General features: G+C 40.2%; 1 protein-coding gene across 1 annotated transcript in view; it reads left to right on the top strand.

Annotated features, from left to right (window-relative positions):
- diaph3 (diaphanous-related formin 3) overlaps positions 1 to 23,910 on the top strand; it is a 433,509-nt gene that overhangs the window by 62,179 nt on the left and 347,420 nt on the right. The window contains exon 5 of the mRNA XM_036586844.1: positions 19,938 to 20,068. Within this exon, the coding sequence (XP_036442737.1) occupies positions 19,938 to 20,068 (131 nt within the window). The remainder of the gene's footprint in view (positions 1 to 19,937; positions 20,069 to 23,910) is intronic.

Here is a 23,910-nt window from a genome sequence, read left to right as displayed (position 1 = left end):
TAATGCTGCCTTTACCGCACAGATTCCCCTTAATTTACAGTGCCGACATGCTTTGGAACTTCAGCTCGCCTCAAAGTGACTTGCTGCAGTAAAAAAATGAGCTAACATGACTGGATGTTAGCATAGAGCAGCCAAAGATAACTCTAACCTAGAGGGAAAGTTCCACTGATCCTCGTCTATGGTCGATGTTTTCAGAAAAAGGTAATAAATAATATTAAATGAAATGTACACAGTGTTTTATTCTGTGATAATGGGGTCTTTAAAAGCTCTGGTAAAATAAACTCCCCACTGTGACTGCTGCGCGTGATATACTGCGTAAAATGTGCGGTATTTCCCGGTGGTCAGCTGAATTATGAAAACGCCACTGCATATTATCAATAATCGGGATTTTTTTTTTTTTTCCTGTTCATTAGAAAATACAGTGCAATTTATTTTTAGATATTGCCCAGGTCTAGTGGGCATCCTTTATGAAAATAAATGATTTTAAAAAAACACAATACCAAATATAATAACTTAAAATACAACAATAAATGTAGCACACATCTCACATATCAACTGAAGCAGAAAAAAGAAAAAGCATAAATACCTTCTTGGAAGAAAAAACAAAAGCTTGATAGAGAATGTAAGTAACAACGATAAAACTGTCTTCATTATGCGTCTGTGAATTGTTTTCCCTTGTGCTCTATATGTGTTTGTATGTATGTGAGCTTGTGCTGACGTTTTTTTTTTTTTCTTTCTCTGCAAAATATTTACTGTTTTGAGATTCCCCCCTGGCAACTGAATAAAGAGGCAGGCATTAATTATTTGTGTAAAGGCAGATTAAATTATTTTTCTGCTTTCCGTCCCTTTTATTACGTTATTTTCTACCCCCTGCCTACCTCAGCTTACCATGAATGTTATGCATTCATGAATATTATGTTGCTGCTGTTCAGATTGTAGAAATGGATTTAAGAGGTAGAAAAATGGAAAGTGTAGGCTATTCTGGTTAGATATTTTTGTTGCTTTTATATTGATTCTGTTTTTTTCCTCCTGTTTTTGCTCATTTTAGGTTAGTCTACAAAACACTGAGCAAAATATTTCATTCACTTGAATTGAAATGAAAACATTCTTGCCAGTAACGTAAGCTAGAGGCTTTCCATTCATAATATTCATTCTGTTGGTGTCTGCAGTACTATGCAGGTTCTGTACTTAGTTCACTTTCCTGCTGAACTTTTTCTCAGCACTGCTTAGAGAGAAAGGAGCTCAACTCAGTAGAGCTCTGTTCAAGGCCATTTCCTTGCTTTCGGAATAGTCCATGTTTATGACAGCTTCATGAAGATGTTCAGTTAAGAATGCGTTAAGTGGGATGTCTGCTGATCATTCAGAGTCGTTCAGAATGGTTTGATGTGGAGTGTTCTGTTCTAGAGTAACTTCTCAAGTCAGTCGTTCTTAGTGGTGATAGGAACCAGATGTCTGAATCATTTAATGCCTTAAAGATACATAGAAGGCTATTACATGAACTTTGTTACAAATATGCTGACTGATGCCTGAGACATTGTTTTGCAATCATCCTGAGATCAGGTTTTGGCCTAAAACAAACATTAAAGGCAGAGAGGTATATGAAAGTTGTTGTAAAGCAAAATTGTGCCCAAGAAAAGTTTTACCACTATTTCACCATTTCGACATTACGTTTTAAAACTCAGACACTTGTATGTTTCCTGGTAGTTTTTTATATAGTAAATAAAATGGCTGTATTTGCGTAGGTTTCTCTACAATGAACCATTTCACATCAAACAACTGTTATTGACTTTGTTTACGTCTCAACGATTGAATTGAGATTTTGAAAAATGGTTGTGTGGACAAACATGATGGGTTGCTCCTGAGTTCTGCCCTAGAATGAAATTTTGGTTTTTGATGATCATGATGATCTTTCCCATCAGGCAGTCCTGATCTCTGCCCCGGTTAAAGTTTCCGCACCCATTCAGTCTGTCCTTTTGTTGTTAAAGAACCTTGGTAGATTCTGGATAGGCCCAATGTACCATGTGCTCCTAGCCAAAAAAAGCCACAGCAACCTTTTAATTCATGCAGATGGGAAAGTCTGAGCTCACTGCACAATGGGACATAAGATTCTTACCCTTAATTTAATTTACTAAGTTCTACATTAGATGAGACTTTTGACAAAATCTTTTAAGAATCCCACACACCTAACCTCTGAGGCTATAGCTTAATCTAAATTGCTTGATGTTAACGCAGGGGTAATGACTGCCCTTTGAGAGAAGTGAGACAGGGCGCCGAGTTAAACTGATAAGATTCCTGCTTTGTGGTTAAATCAACAGAACGAGAACTCTGAAGGATAAGAATAACAGAATGGCTGCCCTTTTAATTATCTTTGCAATCGCCATCGGCTCAAGGAACTTTAATTTCCTAAACTCATAACACCTTGAGTTGAATATGAGCACCTTTAAAAAGTTAGCAAGGAGTCGTGGAGGCCATCGGCTTCCTTACTTAGGCTTTCACTTTCTAGTTCATACATACGGACCGGTGCTTTGAAGCAGCGGATAACTTGGAAGTTTCGGAGGACTGTTAGATCCCACTCTGAGCACGTTAATGCATAGCTTGTGATTAGCATGGCACTGATTCCACAAGGGTTGAGCTTCTGCAGAAAGCCTCTGAAATATAATCAAGAAGAGCTGGGTCATTTATGAATTGGTGTCAGGAGGGAGGAAAAAAAGTAGTTTTTCTGTCGTTCCTCCTGAGTGAGGGTCATCTGCATTGTCACAACTGTCGGCAGACTTGTATGCTTCTCGTTGATTGCCAGGATTTTTTACAAACTCATGGGACCTTGTGATGATTGACAATCTCAGAGTATATGGCCATGGTTTTGAAGTCTAATTAGATATTGTGATAAAAGGGGAGAGATGCTGAGCCGCTAGAATAGATATCATCCAGGGAGTCTTCAGTTCTGTCATTTAAGAGCTTGCTAACGTGCACACCTGCAAATTTTTCAATGCGTCTATGCTAATGCCAAATCTGCATTTATTAATTGTGCCTGCTTTGCTTCCTCTTCTTTCTCCGTGTTCCTTTCTTGTTTTTTCTTTTCCCATTTATTTAAGCAGAAGTGCTATCAAACCAGCTGTATACAACTTTTGGGGAGTGGGGGAACATAATTTTCTCTCTCTCTCTCTCTCTTTTGGTTAAAAGACAGCACCTGATTGAATTGCAAATAAGTATAGGTCTTCGTCTCTTTTGTGAATAATCCGAGCTCTTAAATTGGGCCGGGTTAACAAAAGTAGAATGAAGTTCTTTTTTACTGCAGCTGTCTTCCTTCAGTAAAGGTGCAAATATGATGTGTTTCACCTGAGTGCCATTTTTTTTTGCGTTTAAAATGTTTTAGCTGCCCAACACCTGTTTACTTCATGAAGCTACTGAAAAATCTTTTCCATTCTTGTGTCACCGAGTAATTGCGCTTTTTTCCCCCACCCCCTTTGTAGAAGAGTGCCTTTTTTTTAAAAAAAAAAAAAAGGTGTTAAAATAGCTCAATGTTCCTTCACAGCAAATGAGTGTTTTTCAGCGATAACCCACCCCCCGTGGCTTGTAGGAGATAATTGCAGGATAAATGGAAAATTCTCATTGCAGTAAAAGGCTTTTTGAACAGTGTATCTACAATGGTATGAAATGAACAGAATCTTAACCAGTTCAAAGCTCGTCTCTAGTGCTTACACTTTTACACCAGCGACTTTCATTGTATTTTTTAGTCTCCAGCTGCCAGCAAATATCGTGAAACTTTTTACTTTCTGCTTGTTCAATTTATGGCTGGCTCTCCAGTCAGAAATTGAAGTTTGTGCCTTCTTGCCTTTCCCTTCCACACTTTGTCTTATAAGTAGATTCCAGTAATTCTCCCTTGGATTTTGCAAGGCCATGATAGCCTTTTCGCAATCCACTCTCAATTGTAAGTCTGCTGCTGGCAAAAGGCAGTGTTTGCAAGCCAATTACTTTAATGGAGGGGGAAAAAGTCCCACCTTTTTGATTTTGCATTTCAGCACTTCCGATAAATTCTTTATCTCATAATTACACAGTAGGTATGGTAATGGAATGTGGGTTAATGAATCGAGGTTTGCATGACAATGAGACTGTGGAGTGACAATGGATGTACTGGGCTGCATCAGATATTAGAGTGGGAAAGAGCTCATGCAATTAAAGGTCCAGTTAAACTGACCACTTGTGAATACATATGAATGGTTGGATCTGAGACAAGGTTATACTCTTAGGTCTTTAAAGTCAATGATGTAGTGCCTACTTTTTTTTTCAGACTGCACTTTTTTGCTGTTTTTATTGTGAAAGGGCTTGGAAAACAGAACAAAACTGATTTGTTGCAGTATGTAAACATTGTTAAATCTTCAAAAATTTACCATTCACTCTCCAGTCCTTATAGTCCATATATGGAAACCAAGCTGCAAAAACTGCCCATTTTGGATTCATAGTTTTTGTAATGTCATACACCTGTTCGGCCTACATCAGTGTAGACCGTTCAGGCTGAAGGTATTATAAGCGTTTACTGAGCTTCTTATTGAATGAAGCACAATACAGGACAGCCATTTAAAACCAAGCTCTTGCATAAATCAGTCCTAAAGGCACAGTAACACAAACAGTCTGTTCAATGTAAAGGGATAAAGAGAGGTTGGAAAATGGTCATGGAAAAAATAATTATCACCAGTTTTGCTACATAGCCTAAATCCTCATAAACTTCATAAGTTGACCTCAGCATAAACAATAAAATGCAAGAAAAGTGTGGATATGGCCAAATAAGCTATATGTAGTAACTCTTTTCCTTTTATGCATGTATTCATATATTTATGATAGCTGTTGAGTAGTTCCACTTTTCCCATCTTTATAAAGTTTTAAAAATAACAATCATAAATATGCCTTTAATTGATTACATCTTTACTAGGGGTGGCACAATACGCAAGTTCGTATTAATTTTTTTCCGATACGGGGATCGCGAGAAGATAATAGCTGTGAATGCAGTTAGATTTCATGCTATAAAATACATGGTAACAGGAATGGTTTCTATAGTTACGTTGGTTACGTTATTGACACCGGTTACACCAAATCAGCTCTTTGTAAGGCAAGAGGAAGAAATTTTATATTCATGTTTTGATTCTTATTTGGGGGTCAAGATTAGGGTGAGATTGTATTGGCACTGATTTAACATACTTTCAGAGTAGTGGTGTAGATCTCTCTGTTGTCTATTTTTTGTGTGCATGCATGTATCCTTGATTATGTTTAGCACGTGTACAAAGAATAAAGGAAGCTGTCAGCTTGACTTAGTCAATGAATTTCACTTGCAGTGTAGTCAAGAATCAGCTAATGTTTTTTCATATATGGATTATTATAGTTGTCATTTGGTGTGACTGGCTCATTTCATGTGGCTTATACATGTTAAACCACAATGATTTAGCATTTTTTGTCTCTCTCATATGTAACATACATAAATTGTTTTGTGATTACATGTTATACTTTTTTCTTCATGTATTAAACTTCTCAATTTAAGCATGGTGTAAGTAGAGTAAGGTCTATTAAAGGAAACTATTTGCTGCACATAAAACTAGCGACCATGATATGATATAGAGGATAGAAATAAATGTTCTTTCAAACCACATAATTGTCATAGTCTCATTTAGCGTCTTCTGTGTTATCTGTGGTACTCTTAACTCTGAAGAGAGCCTAGCTGGGCTATTACAGCATTATCTCCATGTGTCTCTGAGCGTTGCTCTTTGTGCCTGTGTGTGAACTACAATGAGAGGTAATTGTTTGAAAAGCTCTGCCCAGGGATGCACTGTAGGGAGTTGTTTGGTGAGAGGTACATGCATTTCCTACACTGGGGCAGAATACAATGGCTCAGTGAGTCTGGAGGCTATCTCAAAGGGAAGGTGGGGGTGGTATATGGGTAACATAGTCTTGTTAGCACAGCAGTGAAAGGTGAGCCAGAGCTCTCAGTAGACATGTCAAAAAAGATCTCAACTTGTCAGCCTGCCGAGCACTGTGTGTGTGTGTGTGTGTGTGTGTGTGCGCGTGTGTGCGCGTGTATGCGTGTGCACAACCTGACAAACTGTCAGGTTTTTTTTTTTTTTTATTCCTCCCAGAGTCTAGATGTGTGTGAGGTTGTTTATTTTTTTGTGTGTCAGTTTTGATATGTTCACACAGGCTCTGGAGGCTCATGTACAGTTGAAGTGGCCTACTCATGTTTTCATTAGGATGCTGATGTATTTTTTGCTTTTACTTTTGGTATGAAAGAATGACCTTTAAAACAAAGAAAAAAAAAGAAAATGTTCAAAAAAACTGAAAAAGTTCAGTTGTTGCAATTAATCCTCTAGTCATATTGCCATGTGTACTAACAGTCTATAGTAGGGGTGCTTTTATTTGTGAAGCAGGCAAAGCAACATCTGAAACAGGCTTTATCCTAGCATATTTAAGAATGGCGGGAGCTTGTTATCGAGCACTTAACCCTTAACAAACAAGATAAAAAAGAGAAATGATTTTGTTTCCTTTGCTTCTCCCACACCGTCAGAGCAGACTTGTTCAGACAGTTTGAGCAGCAGCAGATCAACAATGGGTAGAAAATTAAACTATTTGTAAACTATTTCACTAATTTACAGTTTTTGCTCGATATGCAGAACACAGCAAAGTGACAGAAGCAAAATGTAAGTGTCCACTAAGCAGAACGACACCATCTGTAACTACAAGTTTTGAAATGATGAAAATAATCACAAAAACAGTGCCAAATTCATTGCTTTGGATGACCAACCGTTCTCTGTTGGATTGGATTAGATACTGTAGCCTATACTGTATACTGTACTAATTTTAGTAAGGGGTTTTATGTAAATTGTTTTTATTTGTCAGCACATGCTCAGTTTTGTCTTGTTGAAAGCAGATTTTAGTGATAATAAATAAGTGTTTTATTATAATTTTTATTTAGTGTGATTTTTCAGAAGCATAAAAAAGCATAAATGAAACAGCAAACAAAAAATGTGTCTTTCAAAACATGTAGCTCCCAGTACCTCCTATACATTGCAGTTAGTTTAAATTTCTGGATGTTCTGGAAGTGCGCAAAAAAGAATTAAAGAAAAAAAACACAAACTGCTTGGTGACTGGGACACCCGTTTACGGACATCACATCGTGAATTCATTGTGGAGTCTCTTTACCATTTAACATTACCATCTCTTTAACTTTAAATGTGTTGCTAAAATCATGCTAAAACTGAAAAGCAGTTTTGCAGTATGTAGTCAATATATCGCCCAGCACTGAATTAATAGTCATGTAATCCAACAAAAGTTACTCAATTTCGTAGATAGATAGATCACTTTATTAATCCCAGAGTGAAATTCTTCAATGAATGTCATGTCAATGAATGTAGAATGTCGTATCACAGTATTCACGGCAAGGTCTTTCGCAATACCAGAATGTAGCAGTGTAATTGAAAACACTAGTATTTTGTCCATGTTGTGTAGCCCTAGTGCTGTCTTTTGCAATAAATCCTATGATACAGTGAATCTCCTGAAATACTAGGAAGCGAGTGTTATACTATCTACTCTAACCTCGCCAATGACAGCAATTTTATGCTATCACACAGTCTGCGATGCTGTGTGTTGTAGAGTGTATGATTTGTCTGTCCCTGCATGTTGCTGGAATGTTGGTGTGTTGTAGAGGAAAAGGGGTACTCCTATCGATCAGCGCTATTCTTTTTTCTGCTAGATGCAAATAGATGCTGAACACTTTCCAGATTCCAATCACAGCCCAGACCACAATTAAAATGATTGATCATTAATGAAATCGATCATTAAGGGAGTAAAACAAATACCCAGCCGCCAGCAAATGTACACAGCCAACAATGAATGCTAAATGGCCCCTAATTGCGCTCGACTGTAGGCCGTATCTGTTTACTGTCTTCGCTGTAAAACAACGGCCTGGTTCCCTGTTTCGGTTCTCCGACAGTGAACTTATGGAGGCGCCAGTCTCGTTCGTAGGTCCAGGGTGAGTTCAGTGCCTTTTTTTGTCCTTAGGCTCAATATCCTGTGAAAGCTAAATCTGAGTCAGTGCCGTAAATGACTTTCCTTAAAGTCTGATACTTTCTCATGTTCAGCCTTTCAGTTATTTTTGCTCTTTGGCTGATCCAGTCACACAGCAGCTGTTGATTCTTCTGCTGCTTTTAAAGGACAAGTGCAGAGAAAGCTCACAGTATTATTCAGAGTTGCTTGATTGACCTATGGAATCAAAGGGGCTGATGTTTGATAATTGGCTTACCTCGATTCGGACTTCTGAAAAGTACTCAATGGAAGGACGTCACAGTGCACCAGCACAGCACTGGGCTTTGTTGATGAGGGAGCCAATCGAGAGAGAGAAAAAAGACATGCGATGCAGAATGGACACAGCCCACAACGGGAAAAAATGCTAGGTTTGTGAACAGACACATGGATTAAGTTCGAGTCCTCTCCTGTACCACAAGCTCTTGTGACAAGATCTTCTTGACAACCCGTTTCCATGGCAATGATTGTGATGTTGCCGCAGTGGCTAGATATGTTGAGATGATGGCTGTAGGAGGATGGAGAGGGCAGCTTGCTTCTTATCAACAAGGCCGCTCTCAGCTCTCTCTCTCTCTTTCTCTCTGTAGCACCAATGCTTAAGCTTGCATTGTCATTCTCTTGATATTCACAAGCACATTGGAGCTAGTTGATAATGCTCTAGTGGCCTTCACTAACTCACTAACTAGCCTACCAGTGGAATACATCACGTCCCAATAGTCGAACAGTTTTATTCTCAAACTGTGCATGACTTACTCCCCTAACCCAGTCAAATCTGCACAAGTATTATTCTTCACTCTGTGGTGATGATCTTTTGGTGAATATATCCTGACATTTTTAAGATTTTCATGAATGCTGAATATCATCCTTGCTGTTTTTTCAACTCCTATGCAAATGTCTCTTTCACTTAATGCCCTCTAGATGGTGCTGTATAGCTACAACTCAGCACTGAGCAGTGTGTATGTTTATGTATTTGTGTGTGTGGGTTTCTTTCTGTGTTGCAGTCTGTTCAGTCAGGAAATGGACACACTACACAGCATCAATCCGTCTGCTGCGGTTTGGTTTTCTAACAGCTAAAGTGGAACCCAAAATTTAAAGAACAGATGAAGTCCAGGAAGTCTGTGGATATGTCTGTGTAATTATCTATTCATCACTTGTTATCATCCGTGATGGGATGCAATACATTTAAAGTGTAGAACAAAAGAAGATTCAAAAAAGTGGATGCGATTGAGGACATTACCCTGTCAAGATGTTTCCAACTCCACACCCACTGAGTTGAGGTCGAACGACACCACCAGTTACTTTTTCTTATTCCAATATTGACTAATATTGAGACCTTGAGTATTGGCTGGTCTTCTAAATCTACTAGGCTTAAAACTGACCTATTTTAAAAAAAGTGGGCTGTCATGCCCAAACTTCTCAAATGTTCCTACCATCTTTCAGGAAGATACATAGTTTGGTGAGTGTCTGCTGTTTCAGACTAGATTTGATACACGATTGGATTATAGTTCATTCTTTTTTTTCCCTCTTTGATATATCCAGTCTTGTATTTTCTACTGACCTGGTATTAGTTCGCTGCCATCTCTACCACTAAATAATTGTTTTTGCTTGAAATGGGCACTAGACAGACCTTTACAATAGTATGTTTTTGTCCTGGGACATGACACAAACACCAGTACATAGCCTTTACATAGCCTTTTTTGGATCAGTTGCTGAGTAATAAGTCTGGAGAGTAAGCAATTAACATGCTTTCACATTGACATTCTGTTAATGACTTAATTAATGGCGTAAATTCACCACTGCTTTTGATGAACTTGGTGAGTAAAACTTTGAAACTGGTTAAAAATGCAATACAAGATGAAATAATTCTCATTGTGTTATTGCTGAACTCTCAGCATGTTGCCCTGTTCTTTCTTTCATTTTTTTCATTATTTCTTTCCTTCTCCCTCCCTTTTCTCTCTCTCTCTCTCTCTCTCTCTCTCTCTCTCTCTCTCTCTCTCTCTCTCTCTCTCTCTCTCTCTCTCCCTCTCTCTTGCTCCCTCTCTCCCTCTCTCACTCTCGGCACAGATGAAGGTCAGTGGCGTCCGATTGTATTTTGGAAATGGAAATTCAGAGACTAATGGGAGTGTTTTTTCCCCCCACTCACTCAGAGTCGCCCGCGTCTAATTGAATATAGATCACAGAATAATTCTCAGATTTGACATGATAAAAGCCACTCCAGCTCTGTAGGGGCAGTGATAAGCGCCTTCTCAAGATGGTGATTTAATACACACGATCAGGACATTAGGAGACCGAGCGAGAGAGGGCGAGCGAGATAGAGAACAAGCGGTAGAAGAACGAGAGCAGAATCCTCTTGTGGGCCCAAATCGTCGGCCCCGGAGCTCTTAATTATATCCGAACGTTGAAAGGAGAGTCGCGCCAACGCTCCTGTCCTCATTTGCATTATGCATTAAGGTTAGCCTTTGTGTTGATGAAGAGGGCTGTTTTAGCTCCCTTTCCTTCAGCTCTTTCACTTAATGTGGCCACTAAAGGCTTAAAATAGAGACAGGCCAACGTGGAATGTTTCTCAATAACTCATGCACAGACAAATGCGCTCTCACACCGATGTGCCGAGCTGTTCTTTGTCTGTACAGACCCTTAATGTTCATTACACGCAAAAATATGATGAATCATCAGAACATAAAGGAGAGGAGCATAGGCAATGAACCTTTGTACCTTGGTTACAACAACGTAGCTGTTAGAAGACACGCACGTGGACATGCTTTTAGAATTTGTTTTCTCCAAAACAATAGTGGCCGTCTCTCTTTTGCTCGCAGGGTTTGGATATCCATTAGCCCTGTGGAGATGAACTGTAATTGTGACTCGGTGCTGAATTGCTCCCCTGTGGCTCCTCCACCAGCAGATCACCAGCACGTAATGCCTAATGCTTGGGTCCAACTCTTTCTGCACAAATCCACCTGAAAGGCTCGCTTAAGCTGTTCTGAGTTGTTGTTTGAGATTGATGAAAGATTGATTTATTGCTGTGTTGAGATTTGGAAGCAGCTCATATATAGTCTTTTTATGAACAGCACTGAGGAGCGTACAGGGGAAGAAAGCACCCTGTGGAGTCCAATATTCGGTCTGCTCTCTGTTCAGAAAACAAGGCTGTAATAAGAAGTTAGGTGCTCTTTCCATCCTTTATATTCCTGGATTTTTGGCTGTTCCAGACTTGACTTGAGAATTTCAAATTCAGGCGTGCTCATAGCAAAACAAATTCTTGGATGATGGCAAATTAGACTGTGAGTCCAGGCTTTTTGGTGTATTGAGGCCAGCATCGGCCTTCCCGGCGGTGTGAGCTGAGGCCTCGATCATTAAAGCCTGTTTAGCTGTGCTGCATTCAGCCAGCGTGTGTGCATCCTGAGTTTCAGCTTTGGGTGGGTAATGATGATTTGGCTCATAATGAGTCAAAGCATGAACCTGAGGGATTACTTGCTCAGAAGCGAGTTTGCAAGAAGAGACCTGGGCAGGCGGCCATGTTTTTCACAGACTGACCACCCGGGTGCACGGCTAGCTCTGCGCTGCTAGAAAAGTGTGGTTTTGAGGGGTTTTGATGTAGCTTTTTCTACTCGGAAGGGCCAGGGGAGATGTTTGGCTCAAGTGGAGAAGCCTAATGAGCTGTTTTGGTCATTTAGTGAGAGATATGATCAGTTTTAGAGCGGTGCAAGATAGGCTAAGTGATTGTCTGACCAGACCAGGCCTCACAGATAGACAACCACAGAGTTTCTGTCCAGAAATGGGCAGGTTGTTATGAGGTTGCTGCATCAGGTCTGGGCATGCAGTGTCCACATTAAAAGAATATGATTGTTATTTGGCTGAAGAGCCCTGATATTAGTTCCACTCACGTGTTAAATGAACACATCTGGGAGGGGACAGAAGACAGAAGCACGATGAGAACATGTGACCTCAGTTAACGTGGCGTTTGACCTGGATATAAGTAATGTACAGTATTTGTTTACACTGTTTGTACATTGGATCACTGCTCCACCATGTTATGATTCTCAAACTTGCCTGGTCATGACATTTACAGTTAGGATGATGTTAACATCATATGACTGCATCATTTCAGGGACGTGTTTGGCTGTGAAAGACCAACACATTGTGACATTCTGGCATAAAGGGCTGTTAATTATCATGACCACAGGAAGCAGAACAGGTTGATTGGATGTTTGATGTTTTTGCCCTCTTTTGCTCTCCTTTCTGATTGGACGGGAGAGGCTCTGACATTTTGGAGGCATGGGTGACCTGTCCTTTAAATGGCTGATCAATTCCCTAAGCATGTCTGACATTTGCTTACTAGCTGCTATTTTCCACTTGCATATAATTATACAAAGCCTTACAGAGGAGAGAGGAAGCGAGGGAAATGAGCTGTGATTTGGCACAACAAAAGAAAGGGCTTTATTTGGTTTTCCTATTGTATCATATAAAGAAAAGGCAAGTGGCCCATTGATTTAAACCCTGCATACAGTTCAGTGATGCGACCTGTTGTTATCCAGTCCCAGTGGTGCTATGTGCTCTCTGGCCTGGAGTCCCTAGGCAACAACATTTGCATTATAGTGGGTAATGGACAGTAGGGGTCGCTCTCTCCCCTCTAAAGAGCAATGCACAGCTTCAGCTCTGGCGGCCACATAGTGGCATGTTGCTCTCATGGGCATGGAGGTCTAAGCTAGGGTGAGGCAAATTTTATAAAAGGAAAAACCTATTAAAAAGTTGTTCAAGAATTTGAACTACCTGTTTCACTTGCCTAAACAGCAATGTGTGTTGTTAGAAATCCCTAAAAAGGCTGTTAAACGGTAAATTATTTTTAATAAGGTGAATAATTTCAACCCACCGCTTATAAGGTGACAACACTTGTGATAACACATGCAGATCAGCGATAAACGCATGGAGCAAAGCATAGCGTCTCGGCCGAAATCTGTATAATTCTTCATTTACCTTCGAAAGCCCCACTTCATGGTTTATTAATGTCATAACCCGTTCAGGGTTGATCTAATTGGCCTGTTGTCTGGTTGCGAGGGCTTAGCACCAAGCAGACAGCTCGATCTGTAACCCAGGGCATGCCCTAGGATGTTTACCTCAGCTCCTTTGATTTCCGACACAAACCACTGCAAGCTTATCCAAGTTTCTCCTCTGAGCGCATCTGCTGAACATGAGGCCCTCCTGACGTTCCTTTGGTGCTGCTGAACGACGTGCTCCTCTAAAAATCCGAATTGATCGGAAGATCGGCCTACTGTTCTGAAATTCAGCACTGAGCCAGAATGAAGAGGATGTCCGCTCTGTAGGGGTTCAGACTTAAGGTGGTGTACATATGCTCCAGCGCACAGTGAAGGAGAGCGAACTGCCACTGAGTAGGTGGAACACTGCAGGAACTGATGTGAATTGATGAATCATGACTTGGTTATGAGCTGGAAGTTCCTATGCTGCCAAAAGTATTACTTTCCACCACTGGCTATGGCTGTGGCACCAGCTGTGTTATATTCTGCTGTAGTCATACATACTTACTGCTAAAAACAGATTTTTGAGTAGAAACTTTGAGTAGCAGTAAAGGAAAAAGGTGCACTAAGCCTGCACACTGAATTGTATTTTTATCATTGTGATATGAGCTTAGACATCACAAAGGGCTGTGATAACAAAACTGATCAAATTACATGAGTGGTGTAATTACTGCCTAATAGTAGAGCATTACTACAGGGGTGCTAACCCGAGGAGGGGCTCAAAACCTGCCCTCTTGTGTGGGGCGAGTGTTTTATCAACTCTGCTGTCCAGCTGCTTGCATACTTTTGAAGCTCAAGAAGCACCATGTCCTTAACTGCTAGCTGTGAAATTTGGTGCCTGGCTGATATGAAATTTTGTGGCTGACAGTATCAGTTTTAAGGGGCTATATATTTAGAAATTGACTATCAATGCTGATATAAGTGTATATTTGGATTTTATATTTTAAAGCGGCACTATGTAAGATTTCTCATTAAAATTGAAATAAGTAGCAATACTGATTCAGGAAGAAAAAACACACTAATACATGATGTGCGTGCACTTCTGTAAGTCACTCTGTAAAGCCGGACATAGTAATTTAAAAGTCGGAGGTGTTGGGTCAGGAGTCTTTCAGGCCACATCGTACATCTTTACATATTAACGTCACACGCACAGATGGCTCGATGTTTAGGTCCCAATACAGAATGAACATTGTAATGATGAAGATATGATGACAATATTAGATGATTCACTCGCGTCCTCAGAAGACATGTCCTTCACCAAGTTTTGGCTGAGTTCTTTTTGAATACTCTCAATGCTGAATTCAGTAATAGCCAAACAGGAAGCCAACTTCAACCTCGTCCATTTTCTATTACCTGGTTTTGTTATTACATTACTGAGATATCGATTAGAGTAGGACTGCTATTACTGAGAGAGCTCTGAGTTTGGCGAATTCTCCTTTTGCCTTTGCAGTACCCAACAACTCTATCACATATTGCATTTAATGTTGATATCATGCAGCTGTAATACAAAGCTTTTCCAATCAAACTGGAGGAAGCTGATGAATGATTCTGCCTTTCTAGTTGTCATGAACTGTTGTTCTTGCAAATAAGTCTTTTCTGAGCTGACTCACCTAAAGAAAACTTTAAATGTTCTTCAGGATTGTGGCATATTTATGCTTACATTTGCAAACATGGCATTACATTGAGTACATCGTTTCAGCACGTCTTAAACATGCATTATTGGTCTCGTTCTCCGGTGTATTTGGATCACCTGCTATTGTATGGAGGCAAAATAAACCCAGAAAAGAGGAGAAAAAAAGTGCACAAAGAATAATAAGAAGCAAATGTTTGCCTCCCTGTTGCCACAAAAGCAGTCGCTATGGTGACAAAGGAGTTCTGTTTGCTAAAAAGAGAATGAGAGAGCTGACAAAAAAAGATGGCAGGGAAAAGAGAAAGAGAGAAAGTAAGGCGAAAGTGAGAGAGAAGGGAAGAATAGGAAGCGGAGTGACTCTTTTGTGGGGAGCAGCTGCACCTCATGTACCTGGTGATTAAGACCTTGTTCTCCTGTGGCGGAGGTGGATGAGGGAGCGGTCCGTGGGCCCAGTGCACCATGGGATAGGATGGGCCTACGGCGAGACAGCCAGCTTGGAGTGGCTGGCCGTATCCACCTCCCACTGCCCATGCTCCTGTCCTTGCTGTTTTTAAGAAAGGAAAAAAATGGAAAAACAACTTATACTATGAAAGAAAGGAGAGCATGTAGGGTAATATTAAAGTGAGAAAAGCAGACAGTGAAAGTGCCGTACCAAACGAATTATGAGAAAGAAGGAGCTTTTTGAAGGAGCAGATGATTGAAGAGAAGATATGAGGTATATTTGGATAAAACTACAGTGATTTTTATTTAGTGTCTTACAAGCTGCACCGTACTATATCAAATTAAACAGGGCTAAAAATGCTCACTTTATAATGAAACATAGTTAATCAGTTTTCTTTAACGCTGACTGGATCCACAGTATGCTCAGTACCTAATAGATGTGGGAATATCTACACACCTCACCTTTCAATTCTGCTTGGTTTCAGAGTTTTGTTGTCTGTCTCTGGTTTGCTGCCTATGTTACGTTAACGGCATTTGGCAGACGCTCTTATCTAGAGCGACTTACAATTTGGTCATTTTCCACGGGTGGGTGAAGGTAGTGTTAGGAGTCTTGCCCAAAGACTCTTATTGGTATAATGTAGGGTGCTTGCCCAGGCAGGGGATTGAACCCCAGTCTACAGCATAGAAGGCAAAGGTGTTACACACTATACTATACCATCCACTACTGCCTATGTTATGATTTTCCCCTATTTGTTATTCTCAAGTAGTATTCAGGCCACCACACACTGAGTGTAGGGCAACGTAGCATTACATAGCACATACGATACACAGTGCTGCTATAGAAGAAATGCGAGTTCATTTTTACACTCTACTCACATAAACTTTTATCATAATTCATCATATTTGGCGTCAGTTTACTACCTCTTCACAAATTTTGTTTCCAAGCTGAAAGATACGAGGGTAAAGTTAGTTGAGGTAACATGCCATTAGCATTTGCTGTTTAAATTTCTCTGTTTTAAATTTCTGTAAATGTGATTTACTGTGGCTTTCTGTGGCCTCGATATGGCATTAATTTAATACAGTAATGGCAGAATTTCCAATGGCAATTATTCAACAAACCCACTATGGTTTCAGGCATTTTGTTTCATATACATGAAAATGGTGACCAAACATGCAAACATGCATGCCTTTCTGGAGATCCTGCAGAATTTTGTGTCTAAGAATCTTTTTTTTTCCCCACCCCTTGTACCGAAGGAGGTTATCTCCTTCATTCTTGCTTTCTTTATTCTTGTTTGCTTTCTTGTTTTCTTGCTTGCTCTATCCCCCCCAACCACCCCCAACAGTCACTGTAGTGTGTGCACAGTATTTGGTTGGGTAAAAAACACAGCCAGCAGTTTTGGGTGACACAACACATTGCGGGAGCAATTCACAGTTGTTCTTCGATGGATGGAAAGATTGGAGTATTCATTTATTGTCCTCCTCTTCTCAAACCCCTCAGGAAATCCACCCCCTTGTCCTCTTTCCCTAACTGTTTTTCCCCACTTTCCCCCTACTGTCTTTTTGTTTCTGCTTTTAGAATGCCCTCAAGGTCTTCACACTCTACAAAGTGTGAATATCTCCTTCTCCCTGTACTTTGTAAAGCATCTGTTAATGAGAAGCGGTGTGTAAAGTATGGTCTAGAGAGAGAGAGTTTGAGGTGGAAGGGTAGAGTTTTGCATTCTGTCTTCGTTGCATGTTGCCTGCTAGCAAGAGGACGTCTTATTTTGATAGGAATTGTAATTTTTTCTGTTAAGTAGTAAACAAAAGTAATTTGTTCCTGTCCATTGGCTCTTTAGATAAAGCAGTCCTCTGCAAAAAAGGTAAAAACACATATCTGCTTGTACACATCATGCATAATCCATTTCCTCATTAGAGCGCAGTGTCTGTGAAGACCTTTCACAACGGCAGATCTGAAAATGTATTCTCGTCACGACCGTACCATGTTTTGCTTGTGGGCGTTCATCACATCGCTTGAATTCCACCTCAGTGAATGGCATGGAGACCTGCACACCTAAACACGTGTTGAAAAGAATTCACGCTCCAAGTAAACGTGTGACCTGGTGGCCAAACTTGTGAAAACTTCTTAAAATACAGTGTAGATCTGCAATATGCTTTTGAAGGTGCTTTTGTGTGAGGGATGAAGAGGAATAACCAGTAAACTGATGAGCAGAGGATCTGGAAAAAGTACAAGCCAAAGAAACACAAGTTACCACTGTCCAGTTACAGATGGACTACTCTGTATGCGTGTCATTTTTTCCAAGTGATTATTATGCCTAAACACCTAATAAAACAAGGAGAGACCTTCCTCAGATCTGACTTACCACTCCAAATTCACTATGAACTGTGGAACAATTAGTGCAGCTGTATTTCACAAAGAGAGGAGAGATTTTCGGTGTATTTCTAGTAATATTAAAGCACTCTGTTTATTCATTGTTTTCAGGGTACACGTCTCTGTGAGATTAGTTATGCCAATATTTAAAATTTTATCTCGTCATTAACTGCAGAATGTGTTCCTGAGTAAAATACTAATTTGTGTTTGCTAACAGCCGCCGAGTCTTCCATTAGCATTTGGCATACAGCAGCCAAATGATCTGGCATGTGTTAGAAAACTGTTTGGAAATGAAAAGACTTTTAAATCAGACAATTAGAAAACAAGGAGCAAAACATTACAAAACAACCAAGAAATGGAAATCTCTAAGACAACTTCTTGAAATTAATAAATAACCATGCAGAACGTGTATATAAACATGAAACAATCAATAAGTGCTCTCTATTGTCATCCTTATCATTTCATTTTTCTTTTTTTTCCTTTTCCTCTGTCTTCTTGTTGCAGAGTAGTGAGTGGAATAATAGTTATTATTTTTACATGAGTAGTTTGAGTAAATATGTTTTAAGAAAAAGGTTTATATAAGTAGTATTTTTTCTTTATTTAAGTAATTTTGTTTTTATGCACCTTGTAGAACCAGATTTACAGAAGTCTGGTTCCAGACCCTTAATGAGCCAGCTGAGGGTGACAGTGGCAGGAAAAACATTGGCATGAGCAAGAAAGACTGAGAGGAACCAACTCAAAAGGAAAACGCATCGTCCTCAGGGGCTGTACCAGATAGTGGGGTTAAAATTATATATTGTATTTCATACAACAGTTAGTTCTGGCCACGCAAACTGAATCACTCCACTGAGATGACTTTGACAGCTGTAGGAGACGCTCAAGCCATTTGAACGTTTTTACTTCTTACTTTGCACAAACAGAAAATGGATACTTTTAAGATTACATTTGACCGACAGCTGATTTGGTCAGACTCAAAAGATGAGACTACACGTTTGGCAAATGGTATTCGGTTCATTTCTGGCTAATTCCAGGTTGTTTAGGTGTTCTTCTGTCACAGCTGCCAACTGAAAAGCTTGCTCAGTGGTGATGACAGTTTGGGAACTTAGTGTAAGGAGCTGGAGAACGAACTGCTGGCTGTGCAGCGAGTCAGCGGAGCTCGTTACTCTGACGTAGCAACATGCTGCTTGTTAAGGAACTATAATTTGGCGGAAGGAACTGCTAACATTAAAACATATTAAATGCCACGTTCATGACCCAAATTGTTCATTTCTTACTTTTTTTAAATGTTGTATAAAAGCAATAGAACACTTGAGGTCGTGTGTTATTGCGAATAACATCACGGCTGTGATGATCTACGGCATAGGCCGAAATCACATTCGTGATGTTATTTCGCGATAACGCACTCCCTCTCATGTTCTCTTGCTTAAATAAATCTACAAATGTAGGATCAGAACAGAACAGAACAGGCACTCTGTGTCAGATATCCAGTGCTGTACAAAGTTAAAGACTGCATTTCATTTATTCAATTTCCAGTATCAGTTCATTTTTCAGGAGATTTTTCTGAGGCGACTACTAGATAAATACTAGATAATCTTCTCGCAAGGAAAGGGAGAGTTAAAGGAAAATAAGTGGGACGAGCGGGGAAATTGTTTCTAAAAGTTCACACAATTATGGTAGACCACTAAAACTTTCACTGTCAGACACAGCACATCTATGAAAGCTAATAAAGAATAAAGCTCCTTGCTTGCTTCGGATCTAAAAACAAAATCTGACCATCCTTCCACTAAGAGAAGACAGCTCAATGTTATGGGACTGAAAGGCTGTGTAGCTGCCAAGAAGCTGTTACTGAGAAAAGAAAGTAGACAAAAAAGTCAAACGTGTAAGAATAAACACAGCTGCTGGTATTCTCAGAACAATAGATAACCACCCCAGAGTCCAGACCTCAACATCACTGAATATGTTTGGGATTATTTGGATTGTGTGAAGCAGAACATGCAACCAGTTTCCAAGACTGAACTTTGGAGGTCTGGAAAAATGTCCCTACATTTTACTGAAAGCAAGTTTCCTGAAAAGAATGAAAGTTGTCATATAAATAAAATGTGGATACACTAAATATTAAAAAAAGAGATATTTAGTTGTTGAGCCTTTTGTGTAATTTTCAGTTAAATATGTTTTATGCTTTTTTCCTGACACTGAAAAATGAATAACTCATGCTCAGTGTCTGATTTGATTGTAAATAAATTAAGGAAACAAAACCCTTAAAGTAAATTAGGGTGGTATGAGAACATGGAAGGTAAGAAGTTCAGTAACATCAAGAAACAGGTTGGATAATATCAAAAGCAGAGCATTTCAAATCAAAGCTGAAGATTCCCATGTTTGATATTTCTCTCCCTCTCTTGCTCTCTCTCAGGGAAGTCTGAAGAGCAGCAGCCAGATATCTCCTCAGGAGTTTCTCAGTGAGCTGAAAAGTGGAGTTACAGACGAGAAGCTGTTTGCTTGCTTGGATTCCCTCAGAGTGTCCCTCACCAGCAATCCAGTCAGGTACAACTCAAACTCACACTTTTCCTTTCTTAAACCATTTTCTGGACAGTCTGCCGTATTTCTTCATCTTTTAAATTTAATCTTATCCACATCTGCACCCACCCCCACACGCAAACACATACACACAGCTCTCTCTCTCCCATCTGACCCAGCTACCCACCTCACCTGACCTTTGACATTTGGCTAGTATCTAACTCCTGCACAGAGTACTGTGGTGTGAGCTTCCAGCAGCAATGCATGCTGGGAGGCATTAATATTTATTTCTGATGGGTGCCATGCTGGAGGTTCTCCCTCCTGCCTCTTAATTGTTTGATGCCAATCGTGACAAGCTCTCCTGCTGTTCGCCCATATTTGAACCACGAGCACGAGCCAGGACGCTCCACCAAGAGGAGGGAGCCGTAAATAATTTTTGAATAATTAAGGCAGTTTTTTGACAATTGAAGCTACTTTAATTGAACGCTTCTTGTTGTTTAAATGCAGTTTGCCCAGGCAGGGGTGGGATGCTGCAGGCTGTGGGCAGGGAGGTGGAGAAGCAAGAGCAAAGGAGGGATGAGGGGAAAAAAATGAAACAGATGCTCATTAGCTAGTGTACATTTCTTGTGGCCCTGGGATTTTGTCAGTAGCCTTTTTTTAGTACAGTGAAAATAAGTGAGTGTAAACATCAAAAATAAGCTGATGTCTGTGTTGATGACTTCTGTCTTCCAGGCTGCCTACATGTTTAAAATAATTCATTAAACAAAAACGTTTAGTTAAGCCAGCCGATGTAAAACCAGCTTGAAAACAAAACGGAAAGAAGGTACAAGAATCTTCGAATCCCTTTTTATTACTCCTTCTGTTGTTCAGAGTAGTTTTTCATTTGAAGCATTTCCGTAACTCTGATTACAAGAATCCAGTAGATAAAGAGGGTGAGAAAGTCATGTGTGTTTTTGTAGATAAAGTTATTACAGTTAATTTGGCAGACTATGCAAAGCAGCATGACTAATTTTGAAGGCTAGTGTTGGCCAATAAGCCCTCTGCCGTCCATAAAAGGACAGAGAGAGAGAGAGAGAGAGAGAGAGAGAGAGAGAGAGGGAAGTGATGGTAAACTGTTTTCATCCTCTCTACATCCTTTATTGGTGTAATTCATGAAACGTCATGATTTCTATTAGCTCCTCGCTGGGCGTTTGGGCACGTTCTGGCCGTGAGTGTCGCCGCCGGAATGATCCACGATCGACCTTGCGTGGTGACGACGGAGCGTGGCCATTACTCACGCTCTCCGCACCTCCTCGTTTGTTCGCAAGGTTAAAAAAACTCCACTAACCAATCCAATCTCGCTTTTAGCATGTGTCGTCCGGCTCCAGTGCCACTACGGGCGACGCGTAGCTGCTGCTGCTCGTTTGATTAATCCGTTTTGTTTCTGTCTCGTCTTCTGATTAACGCCTGCGGTGTCCCAGGGACAGAGTTCGTTTAGTTGGCTTGCTTGTTATTCATCTTACAACAAAGACTCACATCCCCCTCTTCCCCCACACTAAATATTGCCACAGCATCTAGCTGAAAACATCCCTCAACGTGAACATGATGTCTTGTGCCGGCTCACCTTGGTGCGGAGGTTTTAGGGGTTTTTGGTGAGTGAACTTCAGAGAGACACTTGCAGCAGTTGGCCGTTCATTAATGGCAGACTGAACAGTATTCCTTTTCCATGAGACTTTGATGAAGGGTTGCATTAACTACACTGTGGGGGAGGAGAGACGATGGATCACTGCTGGAGACTGATTATTCTAATAGGAAACATGACCAAAATGTGTATCTAGCATTAGCATACAGAAGAGAAACAGAAGGAACACACAGATTTGGACCTCGGCAGGAACTGAAATGTGTAGTGCAGTAGGCCTTGGTGCTATGTAGAAATAATTAGCACAATATTTGTTAGTGAAAAAAATTGTGAATATCAGATGTATCGCCCTCTACCCCTAAAGCTTTGGCTTTCTTTCTATTCAATTTTGAATTTATATGCTTTTTTACAATGAACATCTTAAAAATCACACATCGAGTAATATAATACTGAGTAACCCAACATCTTTTCCAAACTACTTTACCTATCATTTTAAAAGACGTTTCTGCAAACACATGTGTTCATGAGGTCCTTCTGGTGTAGATTTATGCTGACTTGTGTGTTAATAGTGCTGTGCCCTGCTGGAGGAAGTTCAAACTGCAAGTGATTTGCAAGTGATGACATAAAAAATAGTAATAGTGAAAAATGAGGCGATTTCTTGTTATAAGAGAGTCACTTTGGAATTTGGCTATAGATGCCTTTGAAAAGCTGTTGTATTATATTTTCGCAATTTTCATAATTCACAACAGTCACTTTGGCTTGGTTGTTTTACTGTAGCGAGTCACACTGAAGCAAGTTGAAATTCCATTTGGATTTTATGCACTCAAGCTAAACTTTTAACGTTAACTAAAATAAGTAGAGAGGGGAGAGTCGTGGGGAAGGTAAGGGTAGCATACCGTGCATAGCAGAGAGAACTAACAGGCAGGTCCTTAAACTCCCCACTCACTCTCTTGCTCACTCTCTCTCTCTCTTTCTCTCTCTCTCTCTCTCTCTCTCTCTCTCTCTCTCTCTCGACTATTGTGACATGAGCATGAACACTTCTTAAAGGAACATGAAGCCCAATTCCTCAACATATTTAGGAAGCTGTTTGATGGTAAATTAGTCCTCTCTACTTCTCTGTCAGTTTCCCAACATGGCAAATATCGCCTTTTTAGCATCATCGGGTTACATGTCAATCATCGACAGTATCCGATTACATTGCCCTATTGCCCAGGCCTACCCTACAGTGTCATTTATTATATCCCCTCCATTCTCCCTCCTTTCCCTATAGAATATATAATATAAAAATGGCTGCTTGCTGCTTCAAATGGCTCTGTCCCCGGTTCTCTTGAAAGCGTACTTAAATGGCAAAAAGACATAAATGGTTTCCTCTTTATAAGTACACAAGTTGGCCCTATGGTTGTTACTTCTGACAATGAAAAGATGTCCGACACTCCAAACTGACAGCACACTCTGTTCTTCCCTTTCCTCTGCTTAAGCTCATCTTAACACCTGAAAGCAGTTCCGTTAGCATCACGGTGTGAACGCACTCAGCGTTGGGTAAAAGAGACCCACAGACTGGATTTCTCATTAGCACTCTGGTGCAGTCGCCTTCATTTCGCCCACAAACGCAGTCACTCTGACAAGCCTTACCGCCGCATGTTTGTTACTGAAGAGAACAAAATAAAGAAAAAAAGATCACGACTCTTCTTGCTAAACACTGCCTGTCTGTGAAACATGTTTTAGGAAGATCAAGCACTGTGAATGCATCTCTTACAAGGACCCTCCGTTATGATCAAGAAAACTTGTGTTGTTGGATTGAGAGGAGAAAAAAGGCTATTTTTCGTCATCTGCCTTTTTGTTCTTTCACTTTGTCTCACAGCTCCACTAAACTCAAGTCTTTCTCAGGTACTGTAGTTTAAAAAGCAAAGCCCCCCTACCCTTCAATCCTGTATTTTATTTTCTGATGGCAGATCAGATTTTTTCTGACTTGTTCTGCCCTGTGACGTATGCATTATAAATTCCAGTCTCTCGTATGTTCCAGTTTCAACTTTCTGACAGCAGTGACAGCAAGAACATAGCGTCTCATCTTATCAATGTCAAATCATGCATTTAACTGCGCATTGTCAAAGGTGATGATTGTACCATCTGATGTTTGATTCTGCTATATCAGACTTCAGATACATCATAAGGCCTAGGTGTCTGGGGACATGTTTTACTCAGGAGAATACAGACATGCTGGCTCTCATGTGCATCTGTTTGTGCTTCAACT

Source organism: Colossoma macropomum, unplaced genomic scaffold (genome assembly GCF_904425465.1).
Source record: "Colossoma macropomum unplaced genomic scaffold, Colossoma_macropomum, whole genome shotgun sequence".
Classification (NCBI taxonomy): Eukaryota; Metazoa; Chordata; class Actinopteri; order Characiformes; family Serrasalmidae; genus Colossoma; species Colossoma macropomum.
Note: the sequence above shows the minus strand (reverse complement) of the source record. Positions and strands in the feature narration are given on the sequence as shown.